The sequence below is a fragment of the Sorex fumeus genome, unplaced genomic scaffold, assembly GCF_029834395.1.
Source record: "Sorex fumeus unplaced genomic scaffold, SorFum_2.1 ptg000080l, whole genome shotgun sequence".
Lineage (NCBI taxonomy): Eukaryota > Metazoa > Chordata > Mammalia > Eulipotyphla > Soricidae > Sorex > Sorex fumeus.
In genome coordinates this window covers 2,270,361-2,289,437 of record NW_026606137.1, presented here as the reverse complement: position 1 = coordinate 2,289,437, position 19,077 = coordinate 2,270,361, and the positions used below count along the sequence as shown (strand labels likewise).

Here is a 19,077-nt window from a genome sequence, read left to right as displayed (position 1 = left end):
AACAAAATAATGGAGAGGGTTCTTTTTTTTTTTTTTTTTTTTTTTTTTTTTTTTTTTTGGCTTTTTGGGTCACACCCGGCGATGCACAGGGGTTACTCCTGGAGGTGCTCGGGGGACCATATGGGATGCTGGGAATAAAACCTGGGTGGGCCGCGTGCAAGGCAAATGCCCTACCCGATGTACTTTTTCTCCAAGCCCTTGGAGGGGGTTCTGATTCTATTTAAAGTCAGTAAAAGAGGCTTTGAAATCATGTAGGTTATAGAAATTACCCAAATCACATGAAGGGTCTGAATTTGAAGATAGTCTACTGACTTCTAAGCTTTTTGTTTCTAATTTTTTTTTCCAGATTTATTTATTAGACTCATCACTACTCACCCAGCAGGGTACAAAAATGTAGGATTATTTTGACTATAAACTAAAATGTATAATCTGAATTATAAATGTAGATTAAATGTAGCATTAAAACAAAGATTTAAGAAATAAGTACAATTTTTGGTCTTCATGAGTATATCTATTATGTTTTGAGGAGATGCAACATTATGGAAAACAAAATTTCCTATTTAAAAGTGTCTGATATTACGGATAAAAGTCCAACACAGGGGCTGGAGCGATAGCACAGCGGGTAGGGTGTTTGCCTTGCACGCGGCCGACCTGGATTCGATTCCCAGCATCCCATATGGTCCCCTGAGCACCGCCAGGAGTAACTCCTGAGTGCAGAGCCAGGAGTCATCCCTGTGCATTGCCAGGTGTGACTCAAAAAGCAAAAAAAAAAAAGTCCAACACATTTAAGTATCATTATTTTATGATGTTTTATCGAAAGGTTAATATTAATCAGATTTTTCTTTTGTATTATTTTATTTGTTTACTTATTTGTTTTTATTTAGGCCATAGCCAGTGGTGCTCAGGAGTAACTTCTAACTCTGCACTCAGGAATTACTCCTGCTGGTGCTTGGAGGACCCTATGGGATGCTGGGGATCGAACCCTAGGTTGGGTGTGTGTAAGGCAAGCACCCTATCCACTTTACTATGTCTCCACACCTTTTTCTTTAGTATCATTTTAAAACTAAACAGTAAGGTCTTTCTTACCATCATGCAGGGTTCTAGATTTTTAAAAGTAAAACTGAGAGAGAAGAAAAATTCCCGCCATAGAGGCAGGGGCCGGGGGTGAAAGATGGAGGGAGGGAAACTGGAGACATTGATGATGGGAAATGCACACTAGCCAAGGGATGGGTGTTGAAACCTCATATGACTGAATCCCATTCATGAACAACTTTCTAACTGTATGTCACTGTGATTCAATAAAAAATGAAATTGAAATGAAAAGAAAACAGAGGGGGAAAAAAGTAAAATTGAGCAATCATCATTTTATTTTTCTGAGTAATGATTGAATTATTTTCTAAGTCCTATTCATGGCATAGCAACCAGAAAAACGTTTATTGTCTTCCAAACCATTTCAGAAAATAACAATTTCAATATTCTTTCAATAATATATTCTGTGTTTATTAAAATATTATTTGCATCACCTAACTTTAGAATTATCTGTGGCTTCTAATTGGCTAGATATTGTTCTCATTCTACTGGAAAATTGGCTTATAAAATCTATTGATTTTAATCATTATTTTCTTATGATATTCAACAATCTGCCTCACCAAGTTAAAAAACTGTTCAAAAGACTTCAGAATGCCCCTTTACTATTACTTGAAACAACAGTGTTCACTTTGAAAGTAAGAATTTCTGGGCTGGAGAGACTGTGCAGGGTTAAGGCATTTGTCTTTCATGCAGCTGACCCAAGTTCTATTTTCAGTAGTGCAAAAGGTGCCCAAGCACCTCCAGGAGTGATCCCTGCACACAGAGCCAGGAATAAACCCTGAGTACCTTTGGGTGTGGCCCATAAACAAACAAAAAATCAAATCACAAGTTCCTGATAATTACACAAAACATTTAACTATGATTTAAATCCTTCATGCAATAGCTATTTTTACAATAATTTTATCTTAGATGCCCAGAATTTTGAAAAATCCAACCAGTCATCACATGAATATATAAATGACATCTCTGAAGGGAAATGTGAAAAGAACACAAAAATATCTTCGTTAATAAAGGCAGTCAAGGTTAAAGAAACTTTGGTACATTTACACAATGGAGTACTATGTAGCTGTTAGAAAAGATGAAGTTATGAAATTTACATACAAGTGGTACTACATGGAAAGTATCATGTTAAGTGAAACGAATCAGAAAGAGCGGGATAGACACAGAAAGATTGCATTCATCTGGGGAACATAAAGCAACAAAACGGGAGACTAACACCCAGGAATGGCTGAGATTAGTACCAGGAATTTTGCTCCATGACTTGAAGGCCAGCCACATGGGCTAGGTGAAAAGGAAGCTCAGATAGAGAAGAGAGCCCCAAATAAAGGGTGTTGTGAGGACCCTCCCAGGGTTGGAGAAGCATGCTGAAAGTAGACTCTAGACCAAACATGATTGCCACTCAATGCCTCTCTTGCAAAACACAGTACCCAAAAGAAGAGAGAGAGAACAAGGGGGAATGCCCTGCCACAGTGGCAGGGTGGGACGGGGGTGGGGTGGGGGGGGGATGCTGGGACCCGTGGTGGGGGAGGATGGGCACTGGTGGAGGGATGGGTACTTGATCATTGTGTAACTGAAACCCAAGCACGAAAATTTGTAAGTCTATAACTGTACCTCATGGTGTTTCACTAATAAAAGAAAATGATAAAATTAAAAAAAAATAAAGGCAGTCAAAGAGAAAGCAAAGAGAAAATCGAAACATCAGTCTTACCTGAAATGTGTTAAGTGTCTCTGGATATCAAGGTCAAGAATTGGAGTGGGTCTAGAGGATCCCAGTGGTGATCTATCTTGGCTCAAAAGGTCTTGGAACTCTTTACAAATTTGTCTAAAATATGGGATTAAAAAAAAAACTTGAAGTTATATTCTTTCCCTTCCTTCCTTCCTTCCTTCCTTCCTTCCTTCCTTCCTTCCTTCCTTCCTTCCTTCCTTCCTTCCTTCCTCCCTCCCTCCCTCCCTCCCTCCCTCCCTCCCTCCCTCCCTCCCTCCCTCCCTCCCTCCTTTCTTTCTTTCTTTCTTTCTTTCTTTCTTTCTTTCTTTCTTTCTTTCTTTTTTGTTCTACTGAAGTTATATTCTTTAGATGGGTCTTCATTTCATTCCAGGGCATTTTATTTTTGCTCGAGCGGGCCCAGTAACGTCTCCATTGGAGACTTTGTTGTTACTGTGTCTGGCATATCGAATACTCTCGGTAGCTTGCCGGGCTCTCCGAGAGGGGCGGAGGAATCGAACTCGGGTCGGCCATGTTGGCCGCGTGTAAGGCGAACGCCCTACCCGCTGTGCTATCTATTTATTTATTTATTTATTTGTGTGTGGGGGGGCACATTTAAAGATGCTCAAGAGTTATTCCTGGCTCTGCACTCAGGAATTACTCCTAGCAGTGTTTGGGGATATTTAATAGGATGCCCAGGATCGAATGTGTTCAAAACAAGCATCCTATCCATTGTACTATCACTCCAGCCCCATTCCAGGTTTTATAAACCAAATTTTCTCTCCCTTTGAAACTTCCACCAGACAAAATTTACAGTGGGAACTTTGTTCTCTAGCTCTACACAATATGGGCAAACTTTTCCAATGAAAAACAGGAGCTGTCAAATACAATGTATATTTTTTAGATAAATTTTCACAGATTAGCATCAAAATAAAAGGAAAGTTACAGAAAAGGATCATAATAATTTCAAAAAATGAGATTTATGAGATTTTTTTGAGGAGAGGCAATAATATTTGTTAAAAAATTTAAAATATAGGCTTACTCAGAGCCATGATCCCAGTAGGAAATTCTTTTATCTCAATATGTTATTATAATCCAAACTCTTATGATTAAATCTGTGTTTAAATATTTAAGGTTGTAAGTAACAAATCACAACTTAGCCCCCCTGCACTCATAAAAATGATTTTCATTTCTCTTCTGATAGTTTCTTCCAGAGTACCCTTAAGAATTTTTTTCTGAGGAAAGCAACCAATTTCAACAAGCAAAATAAATACAGAAGATTTAACCTGTAACAGTCTCTTATACAATGATTTAAGGGTGTCATTGTGAGATACAACAACCTTCACTAACTTTCTTCTAAGAAAACATTTTTTGATCGTCCCCTTTTAGCAAATTATTTATAACAAGCAATATTAAATAAAATTATTGAGGGCCTGCTATGGGGTCAGACTTAAGGAGTGGTGGGAAAATTGTAAATAATGGTGGAAGGAAGGTACAATGGTAGTAGGATTGGTGTTGGAATATTAAATGTTTGTATCTAAACTGATCACTTAATAAAGTTATAAAATTTAAAAAAAAAACATTTTTCCTGAGGGCCGGAGCAAAAGTACAGAGTAAAAGGTGTTTGCCTTACACCTGGCCAGCCTAGGTTTGATTCCTCTGCACCCCATATGATCCCTGGAGCCCAGCCAAGAGTGACCCTTGAGAGCAGAGCCAGGAATAAGCCCAGAACACGCTGGGTGTGAACAAATATTTTTTGCCTGAAACTTTTCTTATATTAAATGACCATGATTTCTGATCACTAGTTTCAATTTTAACAACTGAATTACTGCATGTGTTAGATAACAGTAAAGCTTTTATAAAACATTTTATAAGTAGTATAAAATTCTTTATTTAAAGAAGTACACATAAAAATAGCTTTGTTTATTTTTAAAATTAATTATCTTTTGCTTTTTGGATCATACCCAGAAATGCTCAAGCATTACTCCTGGCTCTGCACTCAAGAATTACTCCTGGCAGTGCTCGAGGGAACAGATGGGATGCTTGGGATCAAACTGGGGTTGGCCACATGCAAGGCAAATGCCTTATCCTCTGTACTATAAATCCGCCCCAACTTAGTTTATTTTTTTTTTAAACAAAATAAGTAAATTCTTGGGGCTGGAGTGATAGCACAGCGGGTAGGGTATTTGCCTTGCACGCAGCCGACCCAGGTTCAATTCCCAGCATCCCATATGGTCCCCTGAGCACCGCCAGGAGTAATTCCTGAGTGCATGAGCCAGGAGTAACTCCTGTGCATCGCCAGGTGTGATCCTCCCCCCAAAAAGTAAATTCTTTAAGTAAAAATGACATTGCTCTCTCTCTATATATATAAAAAAAGCAAAATATTGATGTAGGAGATGTAGTAGATAAAGAATGAAGTCAGGGAAATACTAAAAAGAATTCATAGGCTAAAGTGAGGTCACACTACAGTCAAATAATAATGTGTAAGTGATTGGGATTTTGGATTTGGATTAATAACGGCAATATGAAATATAGTCATGAAACCTATCATTGTAGCCAAAGGCAAGTATAGAACTGTCAAATTATTCCATGTGGATATCACTTTATGGACATCATTGTGATCATTGTTACAAAGGAATATTGGACTATTGGACTTGTTCACAGGGCAGTTTTTAAATTTTCTATCAGATTAAAGTATGATCAAAATTAAAGTAATCCTTGGGACATTACTTTGCTTCTGTGGTAAGATCGAAAATTATTTGGATAAATAAATAAATAATATCTAAGTTTCCAAATCAACCTTCTTTCTATATAAACAGCTTATCAACTTATCCAAAACTTCACATTGATGAAATGAGAAAAAAATGTGGGAAAATAACTCACATTAAGCAATTTAACTCTGGCACACATAAAGATATATAGAAAAAGTTTTATAATTCTCAACCTTTAATATTTGATTCTGCAACTTAAGTTGCCTGAGTTAAGATTGCTTTTAGATGTAATAAACCAATGACAATGGTGCATAATTGTCTTGAACATCTAGCATCACCTGGTTCTGACAGCTACAAGGAAAGTATTTTGATAAAAAGTTTCACTCTTATTTAAAATATTTATTTATGAAACAATACTAAGAAGTACTCATTGCTCAAAATAAAATATCACATTATGAATTATGAATTATGTAACAGAAGACAACCTTCAAACTCTCATGATTATGTTTCAGTCAGACAACTTCAGTGAATCATAAATTCTAAATTTGGTACTTACAACATTGTCCTTAAGGGTATAATTTTGAAGTAATGTCTGAATTTAAAATTTTATATTTTCCATTTTGATGATTCATGTGATGAGAGCAATTAAAACGTGCTGTGTTAACAGTTAACCTTAATGCAAATCAAATGTTTAACAAATTTAGTTTTAAATTCAGTGAAGAGGTTTAAACATGTTTCCTACGAATCAAAACATTTTATTTGGAACATATTTAGAATAAAAAATGTCTAATTCATTTTTTATACTTCCTTCCAAATAATTTTTTAATAGCAGAAAAATCTATCTTTTTTACTAAAAAAATTCTTTATTTAAAGGAATTAGGAGGCACTTTAAACAATTGCGCCCTTTTGTGTGGCAGCATGTTAGATAGAACTAAACCTGTTATTCACAGAGTTATAAAGGAAAAGGAAGCATAAATTAAAAAGAAATGTGTAAGTCACTATGGCAATATGCATCAGCAATTTGATCTCTCATCCAAAGAATTTTGGATTAGATATACAATTGTGATATAATTGCTACAGTCTTTTAAACAAAATTTAAATGAGTAGCAAAATGTAATGTATATCCAAGAATATTATTCAATTCTAATTCTGAACCTATTTTTGTCAACTCTGGGCATTTTGGGGTTGGGGAGTTGGGGCCCCACCCAGCTGTACTCAGTCTTAGTATTACTCCTGGCTCTGTGTTGAGGGATTGATCACTCAGTCAGTGCAGTGCCAGAGAGCAAGCCAAAGTTGACCACATGTGAGGCAAGTACTATCAGTCCAACCCTCCATTCGGAACACTTTAATTAAAAAAAAATGAGTGCTTTACCATTTGAAAGCTGGAAACTACTCAGATCATGCGTTGGATGCATTAATATATTTCACATATTAATTTATCTACACATATTGATTTGTATTATGTATTTTCAATATAAGATTATTTCTTATTTCACATTGTCTAATAAAATTGGATGGATAGAGATAAAATTAAGAAATAACTAATAAAAGCTGCTTCCAAGGGCTGGAGATAGAGCACAGAGAGTAGGGCGTTTGCCTTGCACGTGGCTGACCCGGGTTCAATTTCCAGCATCCCATATGGTCCTCTGAGCACCACCAGGAGTAACTCCTGAGTGCAGAACCAGGAATAACGCCTGTGTATCGCCAGGTGTGACCCAAAAAGAAAAAAAAAAAGAGCTGCTTCCAATTTCTAGATTTTGTGGCCTGTTCACTCTTATAATAAGTTCACTGAAATAAACTCTGCTCTTACTCTGCAGAAAATAATGGATATTTTCTTGAAATATTTTATGAATTCAAAGTTTAACTTCAAATAATATACATTTCTTCTAATAGAAGAGATTTTTTTAAAGATTAAAAGAAAACACTGCTCAATAGTTGAAGCCATTGATTCTAAAATAGATATCTCGAGAGAGCTTTCACAAATATTGCAGTACTTTTCTTCCTCAAATTGTGCTAACATTCTTTTTGCTGTGAGAACAAACCCTCATTATGTGAATGCATTTGGGTCTCAAATCATTTAAAACAGAGATATGGGCGCTCTCAGGAAAACGGAATCCTGTGTCTCAAATGTTTCTGGTGACACTGTGTGTGGCATTGGTGAAATTACAGAACTAGAGAAATACAGAACCGTTCCAGAAGCAAGAAAAGGATTTCTCTGGCATAGAGGGTGAAAGTGAAAAGTTCACAGGAAACCACAACGACAAGGAATTTTGAGGTAGAAAACAGAGAGGTATTTTCTCTTGGGTAATTTTCTTGTAATGTCATTAGATAGGCACCTAGCCTCTGAGCATGTTTGATCCTATCAGCTAGAAAGACTATGAACTTCAGGCACATCTGCAGGATGCCACCTGTTCCTGATGCTATAACGTCAGTTGATCTGTATCAATATTTTGTATTTCGCTTGAGATTTTATGAGGGGTTAAAACTAGTTATGTGTACTTTTTATGAGGGGTTAAAACTAGTTATGTGTACTTTCAGACCCGTCTAGAGAAAGTTAAATATTACTGATGGACTCATTTGGGGATGAGAGAGATACTACAGAAGTTAAGAGGCTTGCCTTACACCTGGCCAATCTAGGTTTTTCTCTCCAGCACCAATGTGGTTCCCCAAGTACCACCTGGAGTAATCCTCAAGAACAAACACAAAGAATTTGTAGTAGCCCATAAACACCTCTGGGTATGGCTTCTCTGACCCCCTCCCCATCCATACCCCAAAACCCAATAGAAGATGAAAAGAATATAAAAAATAAAAAAAGAAGAAGAGACACTGGAGCGATAGAACAGTGGCTAACGCGTTTGTCTTGAAGCAGCCGACTCAAGTTAGATCTCTGGCACCCCAAATAGTCTCCCCCACCCGCGTCCCGGCTCGCCAGGAGTGATTCCTGAGTGCAGAGCTGGAAGTAACCCCTGAGCACTGCTAGCCCCCAAACAAACAAAAAATAGGCAAAAAAAAAAAAACCGCATACCCCCTCCCCGCACTGGGGGGTGGGGGTGGGGGGGAAAGTCATGCCAAAACACACACTATACACACACACACACACACACACACACACACACACACACACACACAACAAAACCCAAACCAAAAATCCTGCATATTAAGTTCTTTCTGCAAATGAATATTCAGGAGCTTGCATAGAAAAAAATATCTGAAAATTTTAAGCCCCAATTTTATATTCCTTTACTTTAATTTTTTTTTCTCTATCTCTTAGTTTTTAGTCTCTCTTTCTGCTATACCTCTCTCCTTTATCTCTGTTTTGCATTTTCTCATCTTCTTTTGCTACCACCTTTGGTTTTCCTTTGGAGTAGGATGAACAAACCGCCTGAGATTTCAGTAGAGCGATGAATAAATATACCCTAAAATCAGATAGTGACAGTTCCCTACCGGCAGCACAAACGATAGAGAAAGGATGGTAGGTATTCCATATAAACCCTTAGATTTGTAAAAATTTATTACGTGTGACAAAAGCTTTTGATGGACGAATAAATACGTAGCTTTGGTTTCATTCATTTTGAACTGATTTAAATTTGAACCCAAAGATTATAAAGTCAATTTTTAAATCTTCTAAAAAAAAAAAGCAATGGCATTATGTTATATACCTTTTACTCTTTTTTTTTTTTTTTTGCTTTTTGGGTCACACCTGGTGATGCACAGGGGTTAGTTCTGGCTCTGCACTCAGGAGTTACTCCTGGGATATAATTGCAATGGTAGGGGTCCATGCCTGGCACAGCGTGGTCACAAGGGCGCCACCAGGGGTAAGCCTGAGGTCCCAGCATTGCTGGGGAACACTCCTCAAATAAAAAAATGCAAAAAATGCAAAACAAAAGAACCCCGAACTAAAAACTTTCCCCAACTTAAAAAAATAATTATAATTTATCACCCTGAAACTACTTGTTATAAAATATGAATGTAGAGCTAGGAAGTTAGGCAAGATTACTACTAGTCTATATGTCGTGCTGGCCTATTTTACTAAAGAAAAGAGGAAGAATTCTTTGCCACCTGAAAGGAATTTCTGCAATATTTTTACAGGTCTGGCAGCAGTATGATTCTGCTGGGTTTCTACACACTACTATGTAATTTTTCTAATTAATTACTTTCAAAACTGGGCGATTTTAAAGTAATTTCTTTGAATTTTTTTTCTCTTTAATTTCATTTTTTTTTCTTTAGACACCTTGATTTACAAAGCTGTTTATAATAGAATTGTTTCAGGCACAGTTTCTCCAGGGTGTCTGCCATCCCCGAACCTGCCCGTTGGCAGGGATATAACGAATTTATTTCATATTGCTTGCTCCAACACAAACCTAAAGAAATGGTAAATGAAATTATCTGAAGATAAATCAACAAAGTTCATTTGTAGTAAGTAATTGCTATATGATTTTAATCTACGCAAATAATAAAATTCAAATTATTTATTATAATACAGTATACTCTATTCTCATTTCCATAACAAAGTTTTCAACTCTGACATCTAAAATATATTGCCTTAAATATTATTTTGTACTTGAAACTTACTGTGGTAATCATGCTACCTTTCCTCTTATAAATAAGGCTTCTTTTTTTCCCCCCTTAGGCAGGCATATAACAAAGCTATTTCATACTTCTTGATCCCAAAACATAAAAGAATGGCAAACAAAATTATTAGAAAATAAATTAATAAAAGTCAATTTGTGGTGATGAATTGCTATACTTTTTAACCTTCTTTAATCTAGTAGAGGACAACTATATACACCATTGTGAGAGTTATACTCAATATCACATAATGGGAAGTTTCTCCTGTCCTTTAAAGGAGCTCTTCGAGCACTTCTTGAAAAAACTAGTTTCAAGTCTATGAATTCCCTAAATTGTTGCCTATCCATGAGTTCTGTATAATTCCTTCTAATCCAAATGATAATCTAGCTGGATTGATTATTCCTTGTTCATTGAGTTTCTGTACTATATTTTCCTGTATTCTTCTGGCTTGAAGAGTCTCGTTTGACAGATCTTTTTTGATAAATCCTTTTATGTAAGAGTTCCAACATCATTTTCTGTATTAATTTAATTCATATCTTAATGGATATTTTACAGTTTTCGGAAACTTTTTCGTATCTTTTCTTCTCAACATTATAATCACAGAAAATGGAGCCGCGCAAGGGATTATTTGCTTAAGTATGTACAAGAACAGATGGAGACAGAGAAGGAACGCATGGTCCCACACGTTCCCTGTCATCTTTCATGGATCTGGGTTCTGTCTTTTATCACATTCCTTGAGCACACAGAGTGTTTTGAGGTCGAACAAATCACAGAGCAACCAAGGACTTATTGACCTGGAATCTACATCCCTCAAACATATTTTTCTGCTAAGAATTCGTGCATATTCTAGAGAAAGTTTTCTAAGAATTTTCATCAGTGTCAAAGATAACCCCGTAGCTATTTTTTTTTAAAATTTTTGGGTCACACCTGGCGATGTACTCAGGAATTACCCCTGGCGGTGCTGGGGGACCATATGGGATGCTGGGAATTGAACCAGGTCGGCCGCGTGCAAGGCAAACGCCCTACCCACTATGCTATCGCTCCAGCCCCAACCCCGTAGCTATTAAAAGGCAGTTTATAAACCTTCATATGGGCACAAGGCAGTGACAGGATCTTATTAAACACACCGAGATCTAGAATGTGGGGTGCATAAGAACCCTACATTTGAGAGAACAGTTGTTTTTCAGATTGTTACACCTCATCTAGAGAAAATGGAAAAACTGAGGCTAAAGGTGCATAGAGCCTTTCGCGTTCTGCTTACTTGGTGGCTAAAATCATCTTTTTTCTTGCTGTCTGTTCTTTCTGTTCCATATGTTGTCTGGCAAGATGTTCTCCTACTGCTTTGGCTGGAAACTCTGTCTCACAAGTGTAGCCAAAATCCCGAGCCAAGTGTAAAGCTTCCCCTGTTGGCAGACAAGAAAAAAAAATATCAGTTTTTCACCAATTTCCAAACTCGGTAAGACTAACACCTCATATTTCTCTCCAGTCTTACACCTCACTGTGGTAAGATGGATAATTATTCTTCTTCTAAGTCATCCAAGAGAAATTTGACTTTATCAGAGGCAAGGTGAGGAGGTATAAAAAAAAACAGAAACAGAAGTAACTTACCATGCACTACGTAGATAGAAAATTGAAGGAAAAAACAAGAGCCACAGTCTGGGTGTTTGACTACCCTCAGTGCTGGGCCATTGGACCAACACGTTCATGGGATAAAACTCACTGGGCATGTCATTTTGTTGTTGCTCAGTTATTCTGTTTACCCAAAATAATCAGTTGTCTTTCCCATGAATCCTATCAAAATATCAGCAAAGAGGCCAAATAACATTTCAAAGAAGTTGGACCACTTTGAAAGAGAGATAAAAAATTTTTTAAATCAATTTCACAATAATGCATTGCTAAAGAGTGTATTATTGTACGTAGAGTAACATTGTCCAGCTTTGTGGTAGGTTTTAGTACAGTTTGGTACAGTTTTAGTACAATTTAGTACAGCTTTAGTACAGTTTTGTATAATGTTTTCTAACTTCATAATACTAGTGTTTTTAAATTTTATTATTTGGTCAAGTCTTAAACTTAAGTAAAATTTTTTGGGGGTTGGAGGGTTCCCAAGTAGTGCTTGATAATTCTTAGCCAAAAGGGCTTGTGGTTCAGCGTGAAGGTGAAGAGGGTGCAGAGCTATGTCAGGGGTATCCTGGGACCCCTAGCAGTTCTCAGGAGCCTCCGGGTCTATACCCAGAGGTATTTAAGAACCATAAATTTCCAAGGCTAGAACTGGTGTCAGTTGCATGCTAAGGCATGCACCTAACTCCCTATCCTATCTCTGGGCCCTAAGAGTCAGGCTAAAATGTTTTATTGGCAAAGTAAAATCGGGTGATGAGTTTCAGTTTAGCAAACAATAGTATTGTAAATCTTAGCCAAGCAATATTTTACTTTAGCATTAAAAAAAAACCTTATAATGAGGGCTGGAGAAGTATCATAGGGATTAAGCTTGATTTACATATGTCTGACCCAAGTTTCATCCAGGGACTGCATATGATTCCCAGACCACTGGCAAGAGTAATCCCTGAGCACGGAACTAAGAGACATCTCTCAGTATCACCTGCTGTGACCCCAAAACAATATAATAAATAAAATGAAATGTCTAAAACAATCAAGTTATATTTAGCACCTACGTTGTTCAAGGCATAGTGCTGCATGACAGTTAGAGATGGCACCAAAGATTGTCATTATCCCTAAGGAGATGATAATCATACTCATAACAGTACAATAAAAAAACCCACTGAAGTAGTATTTAACAATTTATGTAATCTATATAAGAATTATCTACAATCTGTACTTATTTTTTTTTTTGCTTTTCGGGTCACACCTGGTGATTCACAGGGGTTACTCCTGGCTCTGCACTCAGGAGTTATTCCTGGCGGTGCTCAGGGGACCCTATGGGATGCTGGGAATCGAACCCGGGTTGGCCGTGTGCAAGGCAAACGCCCTACCTGCTGTGCTATCTCTCCAGCCCCTACAGTCTGTACTTATTTATTGACATTTTGTTGATATACCCATAAAACAAACTGATGCATTGCTAGTGACAAAGAGTGTCAGAAATAAAGCATTTGGCAGAGAGAGAGAGAGAGAGGAAAGAGAGAGAGAGAGAGAGAGAGAGAGAGAGAGAGAGAGAGAGAGAGAGCAGTGATTGAAGGGCTTGCATATGGTCTCTTGAGAACCACAGACTTGATTTCTGCACACAGAGCTAGGAGTAAGTTCTGAGTATTTCTGGGTATGACCCCAAACCAAAATAATGAAAATATAATAGTAAAGCATTTTGCATGAATTAAAGGAGGAGAAAGTGGAAATAGATCCAACAACCAAATGGTCAACCAGATATTATCATGAAAAAAAAATTGGACTTGATGATGAAATCATATAACTATTGTTTATTTATTAACCAAAGTAATAGCCTAATGGATTCAGTTTTCCTTTATACTCAAGAGTATAAAAGAGTAGTCAGAGATGGAGAGACAGTGCCTTGCATGCACTATGGTCCCTAAGCACTGACAGAAGTGATTCCCGAGGCAGAGACAAGAGGAATTCCTAAGCATCACTGGGTGTGACCCAAAACCCAAACATTTTTTTCAAAAAAATAAATAAATAAGAGGGTAATCAATTAATTCTAGAAAGAAAACTGGATATTATATAAGAGGATAAAAGAATGTTGTGTATATGTACAAACTAGGTACATTATAGCAGTGGAAGTCTCAGTAAAACTTGTATCATCTTTCTAGCAAAAATAAATACTAATATTATCTTTCAGATTATAAATTCACCTTTCTTTATGATTATACCAAGAAAATTGTCAATAATAGAAAACAAGAAGATACTTTAGGATAGTATAGAGATAAAAAGTAGAACCCTGGTCTTGAATAATTTGCCTTTCCTACAACCTAAAAAAGCAGAGATCATGTTGCAAGGACTTTTTCTAATACTTCATTATAAAAATTTTACATATACATCAAAGTTGGGGTTGGAGCGATAGCACAGTGGGTAGGGTGCTTGCCTTGGACACAGCCGACCGGGCCGACTCCGGTTCTATTTCTCTGTCCCTCTCGGAGAGCCCGGCAAGCTACTGAGAGTATGGTACCCACACAGAAAAGCCTGGCAAGCTAACCATGACGTATTTGATATGCCAAAAACAGTAAAAAGTCTCACGATGGAGACGTTACTGGTGCCCGTGCAAGCAAATCGATGAACAATGGGAGGACAGTGCTATATAGTGCTGTATCAAAGTTGAAAAACTTGAACAGTGAACCTTTATATTCCCAACTGGATTGTGATACTAATTTTCTTTACTACCTATTTATTCACACTATCTTTTTTATGTTTATCATTATTCAATTTATATCATCTATGCATTTTAGAGTAAATTGTAAACCAAGTATCCTCTTCTGTAATAATTTCAGCATATATATAATGAAATGGGACCTATATTTATTTGTAGTTATTTCTCTAAAGCTTTTTTTAAAAAAAAAAACTTTATTTTTTTGCTTTTTGGGTCACACCCGGCGATGCCCAGGGGTTACTCCTGGCTCATGCACTCAGGAATTACTCCTGGTGGTGCTCGGGGGACCATATGAGATGCTGGGAATCGAACCTGTGTCGGCCACATTGGCTGCGTGCAAGGCAAACGCCCTACCCGCTGTGCTATCGCTCTAGCCCCCTTTCTAAAGCTTTTATCTCAAAATTTCCCCAATATACAAGAAGAACAAACAAGACTATGAACTCATTAATGATAGCTTGCTTATATAGTCTATGTTTATTCAATAAATAGAAATTAACAGATCATGATCCTTATTTATTTGACAGAAAGGTATTTAGACAACCAAACTTTTACCATGACAGATATGCAATGGTAATTAAATTTTCAATTGAGGTGTCTTGTGTCTATGTCCACTAACCAAGCATCAACATTGGACTTAAATTTATGTGAGGCTGTGTTTAGATTTTATCTTACCAATAGATGCTAATGTTGTCACTATCTCTATTTTCCTCTCTGCTTGTAACCATTTATTTTATTCAGTTTATAACCATTCTCACAACTTGAGAAATCCCATTTTTTATGTCTTAGAGGAGTTTAGTTCAATATAAGAATATATTTAGGGGCTGGAGCATAGTACTGTGGGTCGAGGGTTTGTCTTGCACGTGAAAGACAGATTCAATTCCCAGCATCCCATATGGAGTAACTCCTGAGTGCAGAACCAGGAGTAACCCCTGCGCATCGCTGGGTATGACCCCAAAAGCAATATATATATATATATATATATATATGTTCAATATAAGAAGATTGCACATGGGCCAGAGTAATATTACAGTAGGTATGCCATTGACCTTACATGTGACCGACATGGGTTCAATCCCCAGCATCCCATATGGTCCCCCAAGCACCCACCAGGAATGATTCCTGAGTGCAGGGCCAGGAGTAACCCCTGAGCATCTCTGGGTATAACCCAAAAACCAAGGCAAAAACAAAAAAAGAAGAAGAAAATTGTCCCAAAATAAACTTATTAGGGTGAATAATGTTTTGTGAACTCTCCAGTCATAATTCATGCCTTGTTCACCATGATTCAAGGCAGCTCTCTGATTCAAAGTGTCTTCCAGTCCTTGGGTGGTGGTGAGATGAGGTAACTGTGTACCCCAAGGCAATAATGTCAAGGTTATTGTAAATGAACCACCTAAGCCGAAATAAGTCATTTTTCAAGAAATGGAAAGAGGGGCCAGAGTGATAGAACAGCAGGGAGGGCATTTCCCTTGCATGTAGCTGACACGGGTTCGATTCCCAGCTCTACTTTGGACCCCAGAAGAGAAAGGTTTTCATATTCATATAAAAGAAAGAAAAAACATTATCTTCCTTCATTTAAAATAGAATGATCTGTCACTGTCACTCTCCTCCCATTGTTCATCGATTTGCTCGAGTGGGCCCAGTAACGTCTCCATCATGAGACTTGTTGTTACTGTGTTTGGCATATCTAATATATCACGAGTAGCTTGCCAGGCTCTGCCGTGCGGGAGAGATACTCTCGGTAGCTTGCCGGGCTCTCCGAGAGGGGCGGAGGAATCGAACTCGGATAGACCATGTTGGCTGCATGCAAGGCAAACGCCCTACCCGGTTTGCTATCTAACATAACTAAATAGAGATTTTTCTATCTTAGTTTCAGTAGTGCTATGATTATTAGAAGTTCCATTTTGAGTACGGCTTTAGTGGATAAGCTCTATTTTAAAGTACTTATTGCCTGAAATTTGTTCCCCTAACCTATAAGGAAAGAAAATGCATGCACACTTGACTTGGTAAATTAAGTGGCATGGAGACTTTTTATTCTTTTTGGCTCACACCCAGTGATGCTCAGTGGTTACTCCTGGCTCTGCACTCAGAATCACTCCTGGCGTTGCTCGGGGGACCATATGGGGTGCTGGAAATCGAACCCGGGTTGGTCACATGCAAGGCAACCACCTTCCCCACTGTACTATGGCTCCGTTGGGGCATGGAGATTTTTTTAACTTTTGTTTTTAAGTGGGGGCACACCCAGCGGTTCTCAGGGCGCTTCCCGGCTCTACACTACTCAGAGATCACTCCTGGTACGGCTCAGGAGACCCCCAGTGGTGCCAGCGATAGAATCCAGGTACCCTACATGAAAGTCTTACCCACTGTACTATCTCTCGAGACCTAGCATGAAGATTGTTTGGAGGTTTTTTTTTTTTTATAAGAGGTTTCTTTTGGGGATGTTGGAAATGTTCTGAAATTAAGGGGAAGAACATTGTACTTGCAATAGAGGTTGGTGACTTTAATTAGAAAACTAAAAGAGGAAGATAATCTGAGAGCTGTCAGATTTGGATCTCAAATCACCAAATCGTGGTTACAACACTTGGTCTTGTGATCTTAGGACTAATTAGTTATCTTGCAAACCAATAGATGTATTGTGCCCTCTTTGTATAGTAGGTAGAGGCATGTACATTAATATGTCAATGCATTGCAAAACCCATATAGAAATATGTATTGAGATACAATCTTAACAAAGATACACAAAGAATATGTATTGGAGCGATAGCACAGCAGGTAGGGCATTTGCCTTGCACACAGCTGAACCAGGTTCGATTCCTCTGCCCCTCTCGGAGAGCCCAGCAAACTACCGAGAGTACCCCACCCCCAAGGCAGAACCTGGCAAGTTCCCCGTGGTGTATTCTATATGCCAAAAACAGTTAACAACAAGTCTCACAACGGAGACGTCACTGGTGCCCACTCAAGCAAGTCATGAAAATGGGAGGACAGTGCTACAGTGCTATGAATATGTCACGGTCTCGGTCCTCCTGTTGTTCATCGATTTGCTCGAGCGGGCCCAGTAACTCTCCATCATGAGACTTGTTGTTACTGTGTTTGGCATATCGAATACATCACAGGTAGCTTGCCAGGCTCTGCCGTGCGGGCGAGATACTCTCAGTAGCTTGCCGGGCTCTCCGAGAGGGGCAGAGGAATCGAACTCAGGTCGTTGGCCACGTTGACTGCGTGTAAGGCAAACGCCCTACAGCACAGCGGGTAGGGCATTTGCCTTGCACACAGCCAACATGAATATATGTGTGTGTGTGTGTGTGTGTGTGTGTGTGTGTGTGTATTTTTTTCTTCCATCCCTCTGCTGTTTGGGCAATAGTGAGAGAAGTAAAACAGTCTAATAGGACAGCAGAAGCCTTTTAAATTTTGTGCTGAAACCCGATTCTTGTGGATCTGACCCATTTTATGCAAAGCTCCTCTCTCGGGGTAGTTTTAAAAACAGTTTGAATGGAACAGCTGCTATTTACGATTACACTGACAACCAGATCCTTCCTTCCCTTGGTTCTGTTTACTGCTTTCTCCTGCTTGCAATGTAACATTGTTATTGGATGTATAGCAATGCTACATCAAAAGAAGTGGCAAGTGAAGACACTCTGATACGTAGTTGAAATGTGTATATCATATCACAAAAGCTCTGCGTGTGAGGACAGAAGAGAGAATGAATCAATGGATCCGCGAACTCAAATTCACTTGGTGTTCAATTAAAAAAAAAAAAAGGCAAATGTGTACTTAACCCCTTCCAGCAGGTGCCCTAGGGCAACAGGATTAAGAAAAACAGACATTTGTAAGGATTATTTTTTTTAAAAAGGCATATGAACAAGAGTAAGTGATTTGACTGATTGGTGTAAGTGAACTACTTTGTCTCTGGTGGAACAAAATATCCACATGAACAAAACACAGGTACAATAACCTGCAGTGGAAAGGGCGATTAGGGAGAACTGATAAACGGATAAACGTTTCCTTTTAGTTCCTATTTACCAGATAAGCTTGTCATCTTCCCTCTGGAGAGGGATTGTAGGTCCTCAAAGTTTTTAAGCACAAAAAAGGTTTAACTCTTTCATTTTTCCAATCGTATTGTGCCACCTGAAAAAGCGGGACGTGTTCCATGCCCTCTTTTTACACAATCAAGGAACACATGAACAAGATGTATATCCCTGAAATAAAATGGACATGTATTTTCAAGAATTAATATTTTAGAACGGAATCCAAGGATCTTTTGTGAATACGTTTAGTGCTTGGAAAGGAATCTTTTAGATTAAAAAAAAAACCTTGGCCTCTGTAATCAAGGAGAATTCTCTCCTCCCCATGAGAATGTGGAAATCACTAAGAGATAGTCAATTTTTCAATATAATTATCAGTTAATGACTTATATTAAGTACCTTTCAAAAAAAAAGAAAAGAAACCTAGCACAATAAAATTACAGAATATGGGAAGGACATATAAAGGGAATTCGTTTCTTGATTGAGAGGAACTCATTTTTCTCACTCAAAAACAAGAAAAATACTAGAGGAAAATCTCAATAAAATTAAAATTAAAATAATAATCATTAGTTTATGTCAGAAATGAAAAGCTTTCTAAAAGAAAGCCAATCACTCCTTTTACTGAGATTTTTCACATTACTTTATAAAATGTATAAAAGC

At 37.9% G+C, this 19,077-nt stretch overlaps 1 protein-coding gene across 1 annotated transcript in view; it reads right to left on the bottom strand.

The window, feature by feature from the left end:
* TFAP2D (transcription factor AP-2 delta) overlaps positions 1-19,077 on the bottom strand; it is a 69,316-nt gene that overhangs the window by 22,725 nt on the left and 27,514 nt on the right. The window contains exons 6-7 of the mRNA XM_056130625.1: positions 11,333-11,474; positions 2,798-2,911 (exon numbers count right to left, since the gene is read on the bottom strand). Of these exons, the coding sequence (XP_055986600.1) occupies positions 2,798-2,911; positions 11,333-11,474 (256 nt within the window). The remainder of the gene's footprint in view (positions 1-2,797; positions 2,912-11,332; positions 11,475-19,077) is intronic.